At 41.6% G+C, this 15,648-nt stretch overlaps 1 protein-coding gene across 6 annotated transcripts in view; it reads right to left on the bottom strand.

Moving 5' to 3' along the window:
• Positions 1–276: 276 nt before the first annotated feature.
• The window catches only part of Ncoa6 (nuclear receptor coactivator 6), an 80,684-nt gene continuing 65,312 nt past the window's right edge, over positions 277–15,648 (bottom strand). For 5 of the 6 annotated variants that reach the window (XM_052184031.1, XM_052184030.1, XM_052184032.1 and 2 more), the window contains 4 exons: positions 13,227–13,295; positions 9,342–9,378; positions 3,591–3,739; positions 277–831 (listed from right to left, as the gene is read on the bottom strand). In XM_052184031.1, the coding sequence (XP_052039991.1) occupies positions 788–831; positions 3,591–3,739; positions 9,342–9,378; positions 13,227–13,295 (299 nt within the window). In that variant the 3' untranslated portion in view covers positions 277–787. The remainder of the gene's footprint in view (positions 832–3,590; positions 3,740–9,341; positions 9,379–13,226; positions 13,296–15,648) is intronic. The other variant, XM_052184029.1, reaches the window with a different exon arrangement.

Below are 15,648 nucleotides of genomic sequence, written 5' to 3' on the forward strand. Positions count from 1 at the left end.
ATCCCAAGCACTATGATTACAAATGTATACCACCATTGTTCATTATTTTCAGACAAATGAAACTAGCACACATACACACCCCTCCAGTATGTTGCTAAACAGATCTGGTTTGTTCAAAGCCAAGAATGAGTTGAATGAGCAAGTAGATGCATTTTCCTCAGCTTGCTGGGTAGCCATTTCAGATGGGATGTGTCTGAGTTACAACGAAAGCTTTGTTTACTCATCTATGACCCACACGGAAAGCTTGCTCATCCTTTCCAATAACATACTTTTAAGTTCTATGACAAAAACATTTATTTAACACGTTCAGTATTTCACATTGTACAAATCCTTAGATTCTCTTTATTCACTGGTCCATTTCTACAACAAATACATCCAAAACACTATATAATAAAATTATTTACAACATTTCCAAATGACAAGATTGCTTTTTGCCCCACTACTGCTATTCACACACAGTACTTCCACAGCACAATACATCATTAGAAGATCTACAAATGTTCACCCTGTACTCTAGGCTGCTTAAGAAATGTGAAACTGATAACATTTACAATGGCATGAGCGCCTTTCAATACATGGCAACATTTTAGAAGCCTTAAACTTCATTTTGCAACACCAAAAGGGCTGCTCCACGTTAAACTTTATGAGACAGGTTTCAGGGACTGGAAAAGGACCGCGTTATTAAAACGACGAACTGTACAGAAATAGATTTAAAAAGTCACAGCTGAAAATTGCTCTTTGTAAAATTCACACACATTTACAAGTATCAAGTCATCTTCCAGCTTGCTTACTTGGATTTTCTTCGCTTGGATTGCACTGCACCAGTTATGTCTGTTGGGAAATGGAAGGACATGTTCAATGAACGCAGAGGTGCCCCTTAGCCATCCACAATGGCCAGAATTGACACAGAAAAGCCCTATTAGGCTTTAAATCAGTTTAAGGGACAATGATTTGAAAATGGTCACGGGCTTTGTCTGCTAACTTATGTGGTGAGAGAGAATGACCCCTGATATTAGAGCCTGTCAGGTGGATTTCTGAGTTCAAGGCCAGCCTGGTCTACAGAGTAAGTTCCACGACAGCCAGAACTATACAGAGAAACCCTGTCTTGAGGGAGAGGGAGAGAGAGAAATAGATTTCTATAAAGTAGGTTTTTATCTTGACATTGTTCATCCTTAGAAAAGCATTTGAACTGAGGAGACAGACGGCTCAGTTGGTGAACTGCTGGCCTGGCAAGCATGGAAGATGATCCCCAGCACAGCACCCACATGGAAAGCAACAGCAGCTATGCACGCTGTAATCTCAGTGCTTGGGAGATAAAACAGGCAGCTCCCCAGAGCTCGCTGGCCAGTGCCATCAGCAAGTTCCAAGTTTAATGACAATACTGTCTCAAACAAGTAAGGTGGAGAGTAGCTGATACCCAGCATTGACGTTTGGTCTCCACATGCATGCACACGCATGTGAACATACCTGAAAGAACTCATGTACACACACAAAAATACCTATCAGCTAGGTCAGTTTTAGAAACAACACCCTTATGTATCAAGAATCAAACAGTAGCTGGGTAGGGTGGTGCATATCTCTAATCCCAGCACTCGAGGCAAAGGCAGGATTTCTTTGAGTTTGAGGCCAGTCTGGTGTAAGTGTCGAGTCCTGGAATAGCCAATAACGCACAGAAAGACCCTGTCTTAAAAGAAAGGAAGAGAAAGAAAGCAAAAGAAAAAGATACCAAATGGTGGACCTGAGACAAAAATGGCTGGAAAATGAGGTTTAGGAAGGGAGGTGAGCAGTGTCAGGTTTCACCCCCTTTTGTTCCAAGTCACTTCAAGGCACCCAGTGAATTGTAATTGTGCCTTTGACAAACAAACAAAATCAATGTATGAGGCCCTCAGTAAAGGTGGCGATATATTTTTATGAAAAATGTCCTTTAGCTCCCAAAAGACTAAACCTTTGGCAGACCTTACAGCAAAATCAGTAATACCCCTTGAGGTCAGTTAAGACTATTTACTTAACTTGCTATCCTACTGTGAACTCAGCATGTTTAAATTTAACCTGCCCTTAAGAAAACATCTTAAGCTACCTTACTATGCTTTGAATTTCCCAAGCAATAAGCCTTTACAACTTAAGATAAAGGTAAAGCTTTGATCTTAAATTATGTATTTTTCCCTTTTTTGTTTTGTTTTTTGAGACAGGGTTTCTCTGTATATCCCTGGCTGTCCTGGAACTCACTCTGTAGACCAGGCTGGCCTTGAACTCAGAAATCCACCTGCCTCTGCCTCCCAAGTGTTGGGATTATAGGCATGCGCCACCACCACCTGGTACTTTTCTATGCCCCTGGCCCAGAATATGTGTGTATGTGCATGGTGTGGTAACCATTTGCTGAAAACAGCCAACAGATTGAAAGCAACCTTAAAACTAATATCCACCGTAAATGCTGCAAACAGCATGTGGCTATAAGTTGATAATGTCTATCTGCTGTGTTGAGGGTTATGTAGAGTAAGATGCAGTCAGTAAGATGCCTCCATCCCTCGTAAAGCTCTGGGGCAGATTTCTGTAAAGAATCCCATCCCATATTCCTGTGCCGTTTAATAAATACAGAACAAAGTCCTTTGTTAAGGACAGGGATAATAGTGGGGAACAGAGTCAGACTCACAGAACAGATTACAGATATGCCACAGACTATAGATAGAAGACACAGGAAGACAAGTGACACACTCAAATTTGAGTGAATTCTTGGTGAAATTAACACAAGCGAAAGTGGCTTCATTTTCACTCTTCCACAACATTGACACAGTTTAGTGTTAAGGTTATCTTTAATGCATTAAGCAGTGCAAGTAAACAAGTGACTAAGGCTAGAAATTAAAAAACAAAAACAAAAAAAAACAACAAACCAAATGTCTTTTGAAGCCTGGTGGGAATGATGAACAGTGTACCTTTATGCTATCATGAGATATAAATGTTTGTTTTTGGAACAACGTCTCAGGATGTAGTCCAGGGTGACCTAGAGCTGGGCCCAGAACCAAGTCAGGTTTTGAATATACGATCTTTCTGCCTCAGCCTCCTAAATGTTGGGATTACAAGCATGTACTTTATTTAGCCTGGCTAACTTTTGTTTTTCTTTCCTGGTGTTGTGACACACACCTTTAATCCTAGCACTTGGGAGACAAAAGCAGGTGGAGTTCTGTGAGTTCAAAGCCACATTTAGGTGCAAATATGAATTTAAGTTTTGTTTTTTTTCCAGACAGGGTTTCTCTGTATAGCCCTGGCTGTCCTGGAACTCACTCTGTAGACCAGGCTGGTCTCGAACTCAGAAATCTGCCTGCCTCTGCCTCCCAAGTGCTGGGATTAAAGGCATGCGCCACCACTGCCCGGCCAAATACGAATTTAAAACGAGACCCACCTAGCATGTTCAGTTCTTTATTCTCCCAGCATATTTACTGCTGTGTACACATAGAGAAACATGCATGCTAGCAAACAGTGGACAAAGGACAGTGAGGAAGAGGAAGCAAAGGGACCTGACAGGAACTGCTGGGATGTGGACCCTCTCATATCTTAATATCCCCTTGCCCAAACATCCAGGGCCCACTGCTAACCTTTAGTAGAGCTGGAGGCTGAAGCAGGCCGAGAGGATCTTTTTCGATGTCCGTTTTCCACGCTTTCAGAAGCCATAGTTGGCTCCTCAGTTCGAGAGTTTCTTCGGCTCGGGGTTTTGGACTTCTCAGCTATCTCTTTTGGCTCACTGCTGACAGAGAGAAATACCAAGTTTCCAAGAAGGTTAAGGACATTAAGACATATAAAGCTGGGCAGTGGTGGTGCATGCCTGTAATCCCAGCACTTGGGAGGCAGAGGCAGAGGCAGGTGGATTTCTGAATTCAAGGCCAGCCTGGTCTACAGAGTGAGTTCCAGGACAACCAGGGTTACACAGAGAAACCCTGTCTCAAAAAAAAAAAAAAAAGAGGAGGAGGAGAAGGAGGAGGAGGAGGAGAAGGAGGAAGAAGAAGAAGAAAGAAGAAAGAAGAAGAAAGAAGAAAGAAGGCGAAAGAAGAAAGAAGAAGAAAGAAGAAAGATGAAGAAGAAGGAAGAAGAAAGAAGAAGAAAGAAGAAGAAAGAAAAAGAAGGAAGAAGAAAGAAGAAGGAAGAAGAAAGAAAAAGAAGAAGAAGGAGGAGGAGGAGGAGGAGGAAGAAGAAGAAAGACACATAAAAAGGGACTCTTTAAGAACAATTTCATTCAGAAAGTAGATTATTAGCAGCTATCCAGGGCCAGAGATACAGCTCAGTCTAGCTAGCATGTACAAGGCCTGAGTTTGATTCCCGGCACCGAAAACAAAATCAAAACAAGTCATAGTCATTCAAGATAGAAACAGAATAATGCTACTGAGAAACAGTTGTTTCATTACATTAGAAAAATAAAACAAGAAAGCACAATGCTGGTGGAACTGTGGGAAAGCAGGTGAGAGGCATAAAGAACTGTAGCAACTCCTCTGAAAACCCTCACTGCTTTCCGAAGGTAATAATATGCCCCCCTTCAAACATTACTTTGTAAAGTTTTAGCTACAGAACATATTTAATGTCTGAAATGTTTGAAAGCTTCTACTAGCTCAAAATAATACCTAAAATCTGTATGTGGTGGTGTATACCTTTAATTCCAACATTTTAAGGGAAGAGGCAGGCTGATGTCTGTGAGTTTGAGGCCAGCCTGGTCTACATTGTGAGATATATAGTCCATTGAAGGTTACACAGAGAGACCCTGTCTCAAAAGAAATTATTATTTGGGGGTAACTAGAAAATTTGAGCATGTATTAGTATTAGAGAATAACAAAGTAATTATCTAAGTAATAGGAATATATTCACAATCCACTGCAGATAAACCAGATGTCTTAACTCCAACTCTGGAATTTTAGTAGAAAATTCTTAGGGACCCCAAGCTGCCCTGGAACTCACAGAGATTCATTTGCCTCTGTCACCAGAGTGCTGGGATTAAATCGTATGCCACCACCACCCAGTCAGTAGATAAAGATTTAAAATTGGTAATACTGTTCTTATTAAAGGCAAGGGACACGTTTAGACAGACAAAAACCCTAATAACTGGTTAGTTATGGCACATCTGTATGCAATCCATCCTGTGGTAGATTACTTATGACACTATCCGAGGTAGGTGAGTGGACAGCATGATAGCACATCTGGATAGGACTTCTCTGTGTACTCTGTAAAGAGGGCTACAAGATGAATCATTCTTCACTTCTCTGATGTTTCTTTTCTCTCTTTCTTTTTTGAGATAAGGTCTCATGTAGTCTAGCTTCATACTCACTATATAGCTGAGGATAACTCTGAACTTGTAGTTCTTTGCCTGTACCTCCCAAGTGCTGGGATTATAGGCATGCACTACTATTCCTAGGCTTAACTCTGATATGAATCTGAAATTTTTTTTTCTTTTTTAATAAACTTCTTACTATATCTATGGCTCAAAAATGCTTATTAAGATCATTTTTAAAAATCAGATTAAATTTGCTTGCAAGGCATAGAACTGAAATGTAATACAACAAAACAATTTAAAGCCCATTTTTTCTGGGACGTTTTCCATACCTCTCTCTCTCTGTGGACTTGTCTCTTCTCTTGGGTTCATAGTCTAAATATATGACCTTCTAAAGCATCCATTAGATGCTCTATTATATGGAGGTTTTAAAGATTTATTTAATGTGTGTGGGTGTTTTACCTGTATGTATGTCTGTGCACATATGCATGTAGTGCCCTTAGAGGCCAGAAAATGATGTTGGATCCTATAGAACTGGAGTTATAGAGAGCAGATTCACTGTGTGGGTGCTGGGATTTCCAGGTCCCCTGGAAGAAACGTCAGTGCCCTTGACTACTGAACCTTCTCTCCAGCTCTGAATATTCTATTGTAATGTCTGTGCCTTTCATGAGACTGTGAACTCCTTAAAAGTACAAACCATGGTTTATCAACTATCACTGCTTCACTGCTTACTCTTGCTGGAAGACCCTTTGCTAGTGACACTATGGCTGGGAACTGGGCCATAACTATTTAATACCTTATCTACCTCATATCAAACCACAAACCAAGAAAAGACAGAGGCCAGACTGGAGCTAGGGTGAAATTACAAGTGAAGATGTTGACATCACCTTTTATAGATTCTAAGGATAGCTTTCTCTTTGAACTTAGAAACTAGTTAACTTTTCTGAAGCCAGTTCCTAATAGTGGACCCTTTTTCTTATGACTAACTAAGTAAAGCCACAGCAACACAACAACTGCCATGTGTTTGGGTAGTCAGTGTTCGGGCAGCAAGGTGAACAAATATCTGTGATGTGTATGTGATCTTGATAAGTAGACCCCTTTTCTAGATAAATAGTTGGCATATATTTAAGAAACTCAAATGAATTCATGTATTAGTTCAATTCAAATAAAAACAGATGGGTGTTTAATAGGAATAGCAGAGAATTTGGAACTAGATAATATGGGTCAAGTTGGAGAACCTGTGCATTTATCAGCTACAATATTTAATATTTAACTCCTTGCTCTCTAGAGTGTAGATGGAGTCTTATCTAAAACAAATCCCAACTTGTCTACTGTAATACATAGATCAAATGTGGGGGTTCTGGGGTCAGAAAGAGATGGGTTGGAAACTCAGTTTCACCATTTGCTGTATCTGTGGCTCTGGGCAATTTAGTTAAAGCTCTCTGATCTTTAGATTTCTCATCAATATATATTTTATTATCATAATGGATAATGTGAAAATAAAGTAGTGTACTGGCTAGTTTTGTGTGTCAACTTGACACAGGCTGGAGTTATCACAGAGAAAGGAGCTTCAGTTGGGGAAGTGCCTCCATGAGATCCAGCTGTGGGGCATTTTCTCAATTAGTGATCAAGGGGGAGGGCCCCTTGTGGGTGGTACCATCCCTGGGCTGGTATTCTTGGGTTCTATAAGAGAGCAGGCTGAGCAAGCCAGGGGAAGCAAGCCAGTAAGAAACATCCCTCCATGGCCTCTGCATCAGCTCCTGCTTCCTGACCTGCTTGAGTTCTAGTCCTGACTTCCTTTAGTGATGAACTGCAACATGGAAGTGTAAGCTCAATAAACCCTTTCCTCCCCAACTTGCTTCTTGATCATGATGTTTGTGCAGGAATAGAAACCCTGACTAAGACAAATTGGTACCAGCATAGTGGGGTATTCCTGTGACAACCTGACCATGTTTTGGGGAGGACTGTGGAAGGACTTTGGAACTTTGAGCTAGAAAAGCCATTAGAATATTAAGAGCTCGGTGGAAAATTCTATAGGAGCTTGGAAGACAATGTTAAGAAAAGTGCAAAAGATGGAGGCCTGGCTTGTGAAATTTCAGAGGGAAGATTAAAGACTCTTACAGTGGCCATGTTTTGATTGTGAAGATTCTGTGGTTTTGGTTAGCTGGGGCTGAAGAATCAGCTGTGAGTAACAAGATACCAGAACTACTAAAGCAAACCTTTGTGTTACTGGGACTATTGATGCTGGTTAGCTGGAGCTAAGGAATTAGCGGTGATTAAGAAGAGACCAGTATCACTGAGATGAAATCTTCTTGGAAGTGTTTTCTGAGAGCACAGAGAGTGTGTTCCAGAGATAGCCACAGTTGTATTTTGTGCTGTGGCTGGACTTGGTACTGTGTAAGAGTCACCCAGATGGTACTGGTTTTGAAGGCATGAAGAGCAGCTGAGGCTCTTGGCACAGTGAGAGACCACGGAAGGCCATTGGTGAAGGTGCAGCCTCACTTGCAATTGATGGCCCAGGACTTGAAGGGGTCATGCATAAGAGCAGAGGCTTGTCACCATGAAGAGAGCCTATGAGAGGCTATTGGTGAAGCCTAATTACAGTGGAGTACAGGCAGCTGGAGCCTAGAAGACAAGCTGTGTGCTACAAAGGGCAGAGTTGGAGAAGTGACCCACGCCCTTGGAGGAGCCCGGAAAATTGTGAGTTGGATCCCAGACATTGAACCATTGGAATTTGAGTTTTGCTTTTGGTTGTGACTGTGCCCTGATATGTTTCCCTCTTGAAGGAAGAAAGTATTTTAGTGGAGCCCACAGTTAAAAGACTTTGAATTTTTAAAAGATTTCGAATTTTAAAGATATTGGACATTTTAAGGTGAATGAACTTTTAATATGTAAAGACTGTGGGACTTTTAAAGTAATTTAGATCTTGGGGATAAATAAGAAAGTAAGGGTTGAGGCTTAATAGTGATGTGTTTGTGTGTCAAGTTGACAAGGGGTCAATTGTACTGGCTAGTTTTGTGTGTCAACTTGACACAGGCTGGAGTTATCACAGAGAAAGGAGCTTCAGTTGGGGAAGTGCCTCCATGAGATCCAGCTGTGGGGCATTTTCTCAATTAGTGATCAAGGGGGAGGGCCCCTTGTGGGTGGTACCATCCCTGGGCTGGTATTCTTGGGTTCTATAAGAGAGCAGGCTGAGCAAGCCAGGGGAAGCAAGCCAGTAAGAAACATCCCTCCATGGCCTCTGCATCAGCTCCTGCTTCCTGACCTGCTTGAGTTCTAGTCCTGACTTCCTTTAGTGATGAACTGCAACATGGAAGTGTAAGCTCAATAAACCCTTTCCTCCCCAACTTGCTTCTTGATCATGATGTTTGTGCAGGAATAGAAACCCTGACTGAGACAAGTAGGTGATATATCTAGAAAGCTCATAGTCCAGAGTACGGCAAGGAATAATATTCAAAAAATGTTATCTGATATTAAGAGCTGATATATTCAATGAGAAATGATTCGTGAAGATACTTTACAACTAAATTTCTATATAAATATGAGACATTAATTAAAATATTACTACATTCCTTCACTAAAAAAAGAGTGATTCTTGGGAGATAAAACTCCTTTCTAGGACTAGTGAGGTTAAAGCACAGGTGTGCCTCATCTCTTTGGTTATATAGTGCAGCACAGCTAACTGAACAAAGTGTGCGCTTGGGGTTATGCCCTACCTATGTGGCTTTTTCCTCTTTGACCTTTGAGGATCAAACAACTATGCTCAGAAGATACATCTGAGGACCACTGGTAAAGAAGGAAGGTAACATTTATAAATAGAACACTCATTTCCTCACTATGCTGAGTGCTGAGTACATCAGCAGTTTTCAAAGCAATCATAAAAGATAGAAATGTAGTCTTCAAGTTTTATTAGGTGAACTGTTTCCCGGAGGAATGAGGACTCCTAGCCGCTCTCTATGTGAGCAGTGAAAATAAACTGGTGCCAGAAAATAGGAGAAGGACAAGGTGAGAAGTGTAAAGACTGAGAAAGCTGATATCCTGCAAAGAAGCTTATGCCAGGGTCATGCTAAGTCTGCAGAAACGGCCATCTTACCTTTGTCCAGAGGCTATGGCAGCATTTGCCTCAAGCTCTGTAAAACAAACAAACAGGAGAAATTGAGATGTGGAAGCTGTGGTTATCCGTGTCCACAGGGAGAACAAGGAATCTAGAATGCCATATTTATACTAACAATTCTCCAAGGCCTACAGGAGTATCATCCTGAGTGATAGAGAGACAAAGTCGGCACTGACCCAACTGGGTTTGTTGGGGGTACTTGCTTGGTTTATTTTTATTTATAGTTCACTGTGAAATAATCCTGTTTGGATCAACAGAACTAAATTCATATTGTCTGGCTCAGATTTCATCTAATTAAAACTAGGCTAGTAAAAGAAAACTCTTTCATGTAGAAGATTGTTTTCATTTTTAAAATATCACCATCCTCCTGCATTTTCTTTTTAGAGGCAATTACCTTTAAATATAATAGAATGTCTATTAAAGATTCATTTTCCCCTTAACAACATTTTCACTGGATTTTAGTGGGCCCTGCTTTGAGACACTGCCCACAGACTGACTACCTTATATTTCTTTCTGAGATACTTCATAGGCTTCATCAACCACCAAGCAATGGCCTAGAAACAACTGAAACAGTTTGTCTGGCAGGACTGCATCAGTGAGCATTCTCTGGGTTTATCAGATACTTCTTTTCAGCATCAGCAATAAAATGAAATGAAATAAAAACAACAAAAACCTTTCTACTTCTATTAGTATACCTCTAGGTGGCTCTTTTATAGAGGCCAAAGGCCGTTCTCCAATGTACTAGACAACCATGCCTCCTGCCTGTGCCCTCCCTGGCCCTGTGCGTGTTTTCCAGTGTCTCATGCTCAATAGCCAAACTGCCAGACAAAGCACATGGCCGTCTCTCTGAAGGCAGAGTTACTTGGCGTATTTTTTTAACCCCAACTTTTTCCTTCCTTTCCTTTCCTTTCCTTTCCCTCCCTTCCTTCCCTTTCCCTCCCTTCCTTCCCTTTCCCTCCCTCCCTTCCCTCCTTCCTTCCCTCCCTCCTTCCTTCCTTCTTTCCTCCTTAACTCTCTCTCTGAAGGCAGAGTTACTTGGCGTAATTTTTTTAACCCCAACTTTTTCCTTCCTTTCCTTTCCTTTTCCTTCCTTCCTTCCCTCCCTCCCTCTCTCCTTCCTTCCTTCTTTCCTCCTTAAGTGTATGGGGCTCATTCTGTAGCCCATGCTGTTCTGGAACTCACTATGCAGCCCAGGCTGAGCCCCAAACTCATGGCAACCCTCCTGCCTCAGCTAAGTGCTGAGATTATAGGGAATGAGCTACCATACCCATTGTAATTTCGGATTATCAATGTGTTCATATATAAATTATTTGCCTTCTCAGAATTTAATGCCTCATATGAAAAGTATAGCTGACTACATTATCTGCTTTAGCTTTTTTTTTTTTTTTTAATTTGGTTTTTTCCGAGACAGGGTTTCTCTGTGTAGCCCTGGCTGTCCTGGAACTCACTCTGTAGACCAGGCTGGCCTCTAACTCAGAAATCCGCCTGCCTCTGCCTCCCAGAGTGCTGGGATTACAGGTGTGCGCCACCACTGCCCAGCTTGCTTTAGCATTAAGATTAAATAAAACACAAGCTTTAGTATAGTGCCTGGTACTTAATAATAACAGCTCAGCGTCAGCCACTGCCATCCGTTACGTTGACGGCCGCCTTGCACTTTTCATGTGAGGGAGGAGGCTGACCCTTCACTGCAAGATGCTCACAGTAGGGAATTCTTGCATTTTGTCTTCTGCTTAGTTCCCAGAATCTCTTCCATAAAACATGTAATGCCACCAAGAAATAGACACTAACTCCTTCTTGGGTATATACTTCCTTGCTGGGTCAGCTAGAGTATACAAATTCACCTAATATATAATCAAGAATTAAAAATGTGGATGAGCAGTCTAAGGTGCTAGATCAATAATAAAAAATAGTTCAAGTAAGAACAGGTGCTAACCTTGAAGAGCTTCACCCTCAGGCATCTCATTCTGTATTACAAGCTTCCTGAACTCCCTATGTAGCCTACTCTGGCTTTATAGTAGTAATCCTCCTGCCTTAGCCTCCTAAGTGCTAGGATTATTGGCATGTGCTACAAAAGGCTAGTCTGTTCTTTTATTCTTAATTTTTTTGTTTGTTTGTTTTTTGGATTTGGTTTTTTCAAGACAGGTTTTCCCTGTATAGCCCTGGCTGTCCTGGAACACACTCTGTAGACCAGGCTGTCCTGGAACACACTCTGTAGACCAGGCTGGCCTCGAACTCAGAAATCCGCCTGCCTCTGCCTCCCAGAGTGCTGGGATTACAGGTGTGCGCCACCACTGCCCTGCTTATTCTTAATTTTTAATTAATAAATTCTGTTTATTTTTGAGACAGTCTCTCTATGTAGTCATGGATGTTCTGGACCTATTTGAGGAGGCTGGCCTCAAACTCACAAACATCTGCCTGATTCTGCCTTCAAAAAGCTGTGATAAAGGCATGTGCCACTAGACCTGGCTTGTATGCCCTTTTGAAAGAATCAAAAAAGTTGATGTTGAGAACTTTTACACTAATTTATGTAAGTGGAAATTTCTTTTTTTTAAAGCTTTATTTATGTATTTATTTTATGTATATGTGTACACTGAGGCTGTCTTCAGACACACCCACATCAGATCCCATTACAGGTGGTTGTGAGCCACCATGTGGTTGCTGGGATTTGAACTCAGGACCTCTAGAAGAGCCGTCAGTACTCTTAACCACTGAGCCATCTCTCCAGCCCCTCAATGGAAGTTTCTTTTCTTTTTTTTTTTTTTCTGGTATTTTTGAGACGGGGTTTCTCTGTGTAGCCCTGGCTGTCCTGGAACTCACTCTGTAGACCAGGCTGGCCTCGAACTCAGAAATCCGCCTGCCTCTGCCTCCCAAGTGCTGGGATTAAAGGCGTACGCCACTACTACCCACCTGGCTTAAGTGGAAGTTTCTAAGGGTGTGTTTACACATGTGCACAGGTGAGATGTGCCGTGTGCATTAGAGTATCCAAAGAGGAGGCCATAAGATACACAAGACCCCTTGAGTTGGAGTTACAGGCACCTATGAGCCATCAGATGTAGGTGCTGGGCACTGATCTGGTCTTCTGAAAGAGTAGCAAGTGCTCTTACCTACTGAGCCATTGGCCCAAGCATACACCATCAATGACATTCTAACTTCCTTTGGGAACTAGTCATACTTTCTTTTTTGTACCTTCAACAACCTTCTGTGACAAAGAACCAAGTGAAACTATGAAAATGTCTATGATACTCATTGGCTCTGGTGTCTGTTTTGCAAAGGCAGCAGTGTTCTTGCTGCCATCAGGGTACTTGTGTGTTCAGAGCTGACCCAGCATCTCACAGCAGCTGTTATACTTGAATTCTCCTTCCATATACACCACCCCTAGTGCTGTTTACTAGGGCTATTTACAATATCTTGGTCATGGGAAGAGACTTAGTCATACATAGATGGCTTGGATGATTCACTGTAAGCAGAGGGGCTGGAATATGCTTCTACATCCACTGTGACAATCCAACTACATTTGGTACATCCATGCTTGTCACCCAGTAAGCAAGCATATGTTATCTACTTAGCAGGCAGCTGTGGATAGCAGGATCGTGGAACAAGAGGGAACCATTCAGGGTAGGGTGGCAGACAACGAGCAGAGATGCCCTTCTTGAGCTCTCTGTGAATACTACAAATGTGAAAATAAACAAGCTGGTTGGGAAAAGTAACCACAGAGTACTACACAAGTTTTGCCACTCAATTTAAGCTGGCTTAGAAAACAAGTAGGTAAGACAGTTTAAGATACTTACTGACTGGTGAGAACAGCACTGACCCCGTCAATGTGACCCATCCCACTCCAACAAGATATCCTACACAGTACCTTACCTGGCCTGGCAGCAGACCCCTGCAGTGATGTGGCTGGAGTTTCCTTTGGGGCTAAAGTCTGTGAAGGGGCTAAGGCAAGAAACAAACAAATAGGTCTTTTACTTTTTTTTTAATCTCTAACTAAACTAGAAATCATTAATCAAGCAACTGAACAACTGCTGAGACACCATATTCTTAGAAGGCCAAGCTTGCAGGCTTGGCACTCATCTTCAGTATGTCCTTAACGAACCAACTACTCCACCCTTCAGCAGCAGGGACCTGCTCTGCTCCTCTCTTTACAATAGAAAGAACCAGGACGGAGATGGTCACAAAAACAACTGCAGCCACAACTGTAGGGCCAATTTCAGGTTCTGACTTTTTTCTTTCTGTGTGGGTTTCAGACAGTATCTTTCTTAGTTTCTTCAGCCTGGTCTAAAACTCTTGAGCCTCTCACCCCAGTCTCCACAGTGCTGGGATTACAGCATGCGCCACCACACTAGGCCTAATGGCTGTTTTCTGAAAAAACTGAAAACTATGTCTTAATAAGCAAGCTAGTTTCTTTTAGAATGGCTATATCACTCACCTCAATATGTAACCCCAGTAGAGACTACACTCCTTGGTTACCAAAACACAATTCTGTACTTTTCTATAGCATCTAGTTAGAGTGATGGGCATAAAACAGGCAATAAATACATATTTAATAAATCAATATAGTATTATTTACTTTTCTAGCAAATAACTATAAGAACTTTCTATAAGCAACTCAGCCTATTCTGGAAGGTGAGATACATACAGTATACTCCACTATGACGTCAGATGGAAAGAGACATAAAATATAAAGTGCCATGGCAGTCCACAGGAAAAGAATATTCTAGGCTGAAAATGTAAAGGAGTACTTCAGGTAGAAATGTCAGAATGAGTCTTTGAAAGACAGAATGGACTTAGACCCTAGAACCAGAACACACGAGACACTCTGGAACACAACTTTATGGATTGTACAGTAAAGACTTAAGGCTTAAGTATGCCAGGGCTATCCTCTTAACACTATAGCTTAAAATTCTTGATTAACTACAACAGTAAGTTTTACCCTTTGATGGAAACTGAATTTTGTACATTTCTCTCTCTGCTTAGTAACTTAATTGCTAGTTCATCTCCCTAAAACTTATGTTTCTCTACTATCAATTGTGATCGAAATAAAAATATTTTCTAATTATTAGAGGAAAATGTTCCCTAAAAGGAAATAGAAATGGAAATATCATGCAGCAGAGAACATACTTAAGCCACACCAGTTTCTTCTGGTTTACACAAGGTCTCATGTAGCTTAGCTTGGCCTTAAACTCAGTCTGTAGCTGAGAGTGGCCCTGTTCCCGATCTTACCTCCTCTCCCACGTGCTGCATGTATGCACCACCATGCCCAGCTTTCTTTTTAATTCTTATAGTCACCTACATCAACAAATTCAAACTTGAAACACAGAGCCGTCCCCAGCAAAGTCTCTCTCTCTCCTGTAAGGACAATGAACTCTTTGTACCCCTTCTTGTATGTCTTTAGGTAAGTGGGAGAAAGAAAGGAAGGGACCTTTCTAGAGCTATGTCTGAGGTAGTATGCTGGCACTTGATATTCAAGTTCTCTCACTGAATCCTACATATCCTGGGTAGTAAAATTATAATCTCCACTTTACAGGTGAAGTACGAGGAACTCACCAGACTGTAATTGGCAACCAGTGGAGCTAAAATTTGAACTCTGATCATAACCTGAAGCTGGTATTCTTTCTGCTCCTCCTCCTAATTGGTAGGCACTCAAAGTATTTTAGCTGCATAAATAAAAGAGGCATTATTAGCTGGCTTAGACACTGCAGAGCCTCCAGCTATGACCAACTTGTCTCTAGGAACATGGAGCCTCGGCACCATTTCAGCCATACAGGAGAAAGGAGGTTCACAGATGCCTGTGCCTCCAGTATTAAGCACTCATCTAGTATGCAGGAAATAACTTGAACTAGATGTCCACTAATGCAATTTACTAAGAGGCCATGTCCAAAAGAAATAGGCAATAACACTTAAACCATATTACCACATTTTAGGTCCTATGCTAAGCATGTCACATGTATTACCTCATAGAAATCTTGTGACTATTACTGTCTCCACGTTACAAAGGAGGAGGTGAAACTTGCCCCAGCCCATTGAGCTGGCAAATGCTGGTAGTTACCAACTCAAGCCTATCTGATTCTTCCCCACTCAGATCTTCCTTTGCTTCTCACGAAACCTCGTTTTCTGGTAAGCTTTTCTGGAGTAGACCAAATAGAAAGGCCCCTGAGTTAGCATACAGTGAGAACCAGGCAAGAAGAACAATGGGAGGGGCACAGAGAGGTAGCTGTTCACACTCAAGGATGCTGCCAGGTCAGACTTAAGAGTACAGGCTCAACAAATATTAGACATTTCTGAGCTT

This window comes from Apodemus sylvaticus, chromosome 5 (assembly GCF_947179515.1).
Source record: "Apodemus sylvaticus chromosome 5, mApoSyl1.1, whole genome shotgun sequence".
Lineage (NCBI taxonomy): Eukaryota > Metazoa > Chordata > Mammalia > Rodentia > Muridae > Apodemus > Apodemus sylvaticus.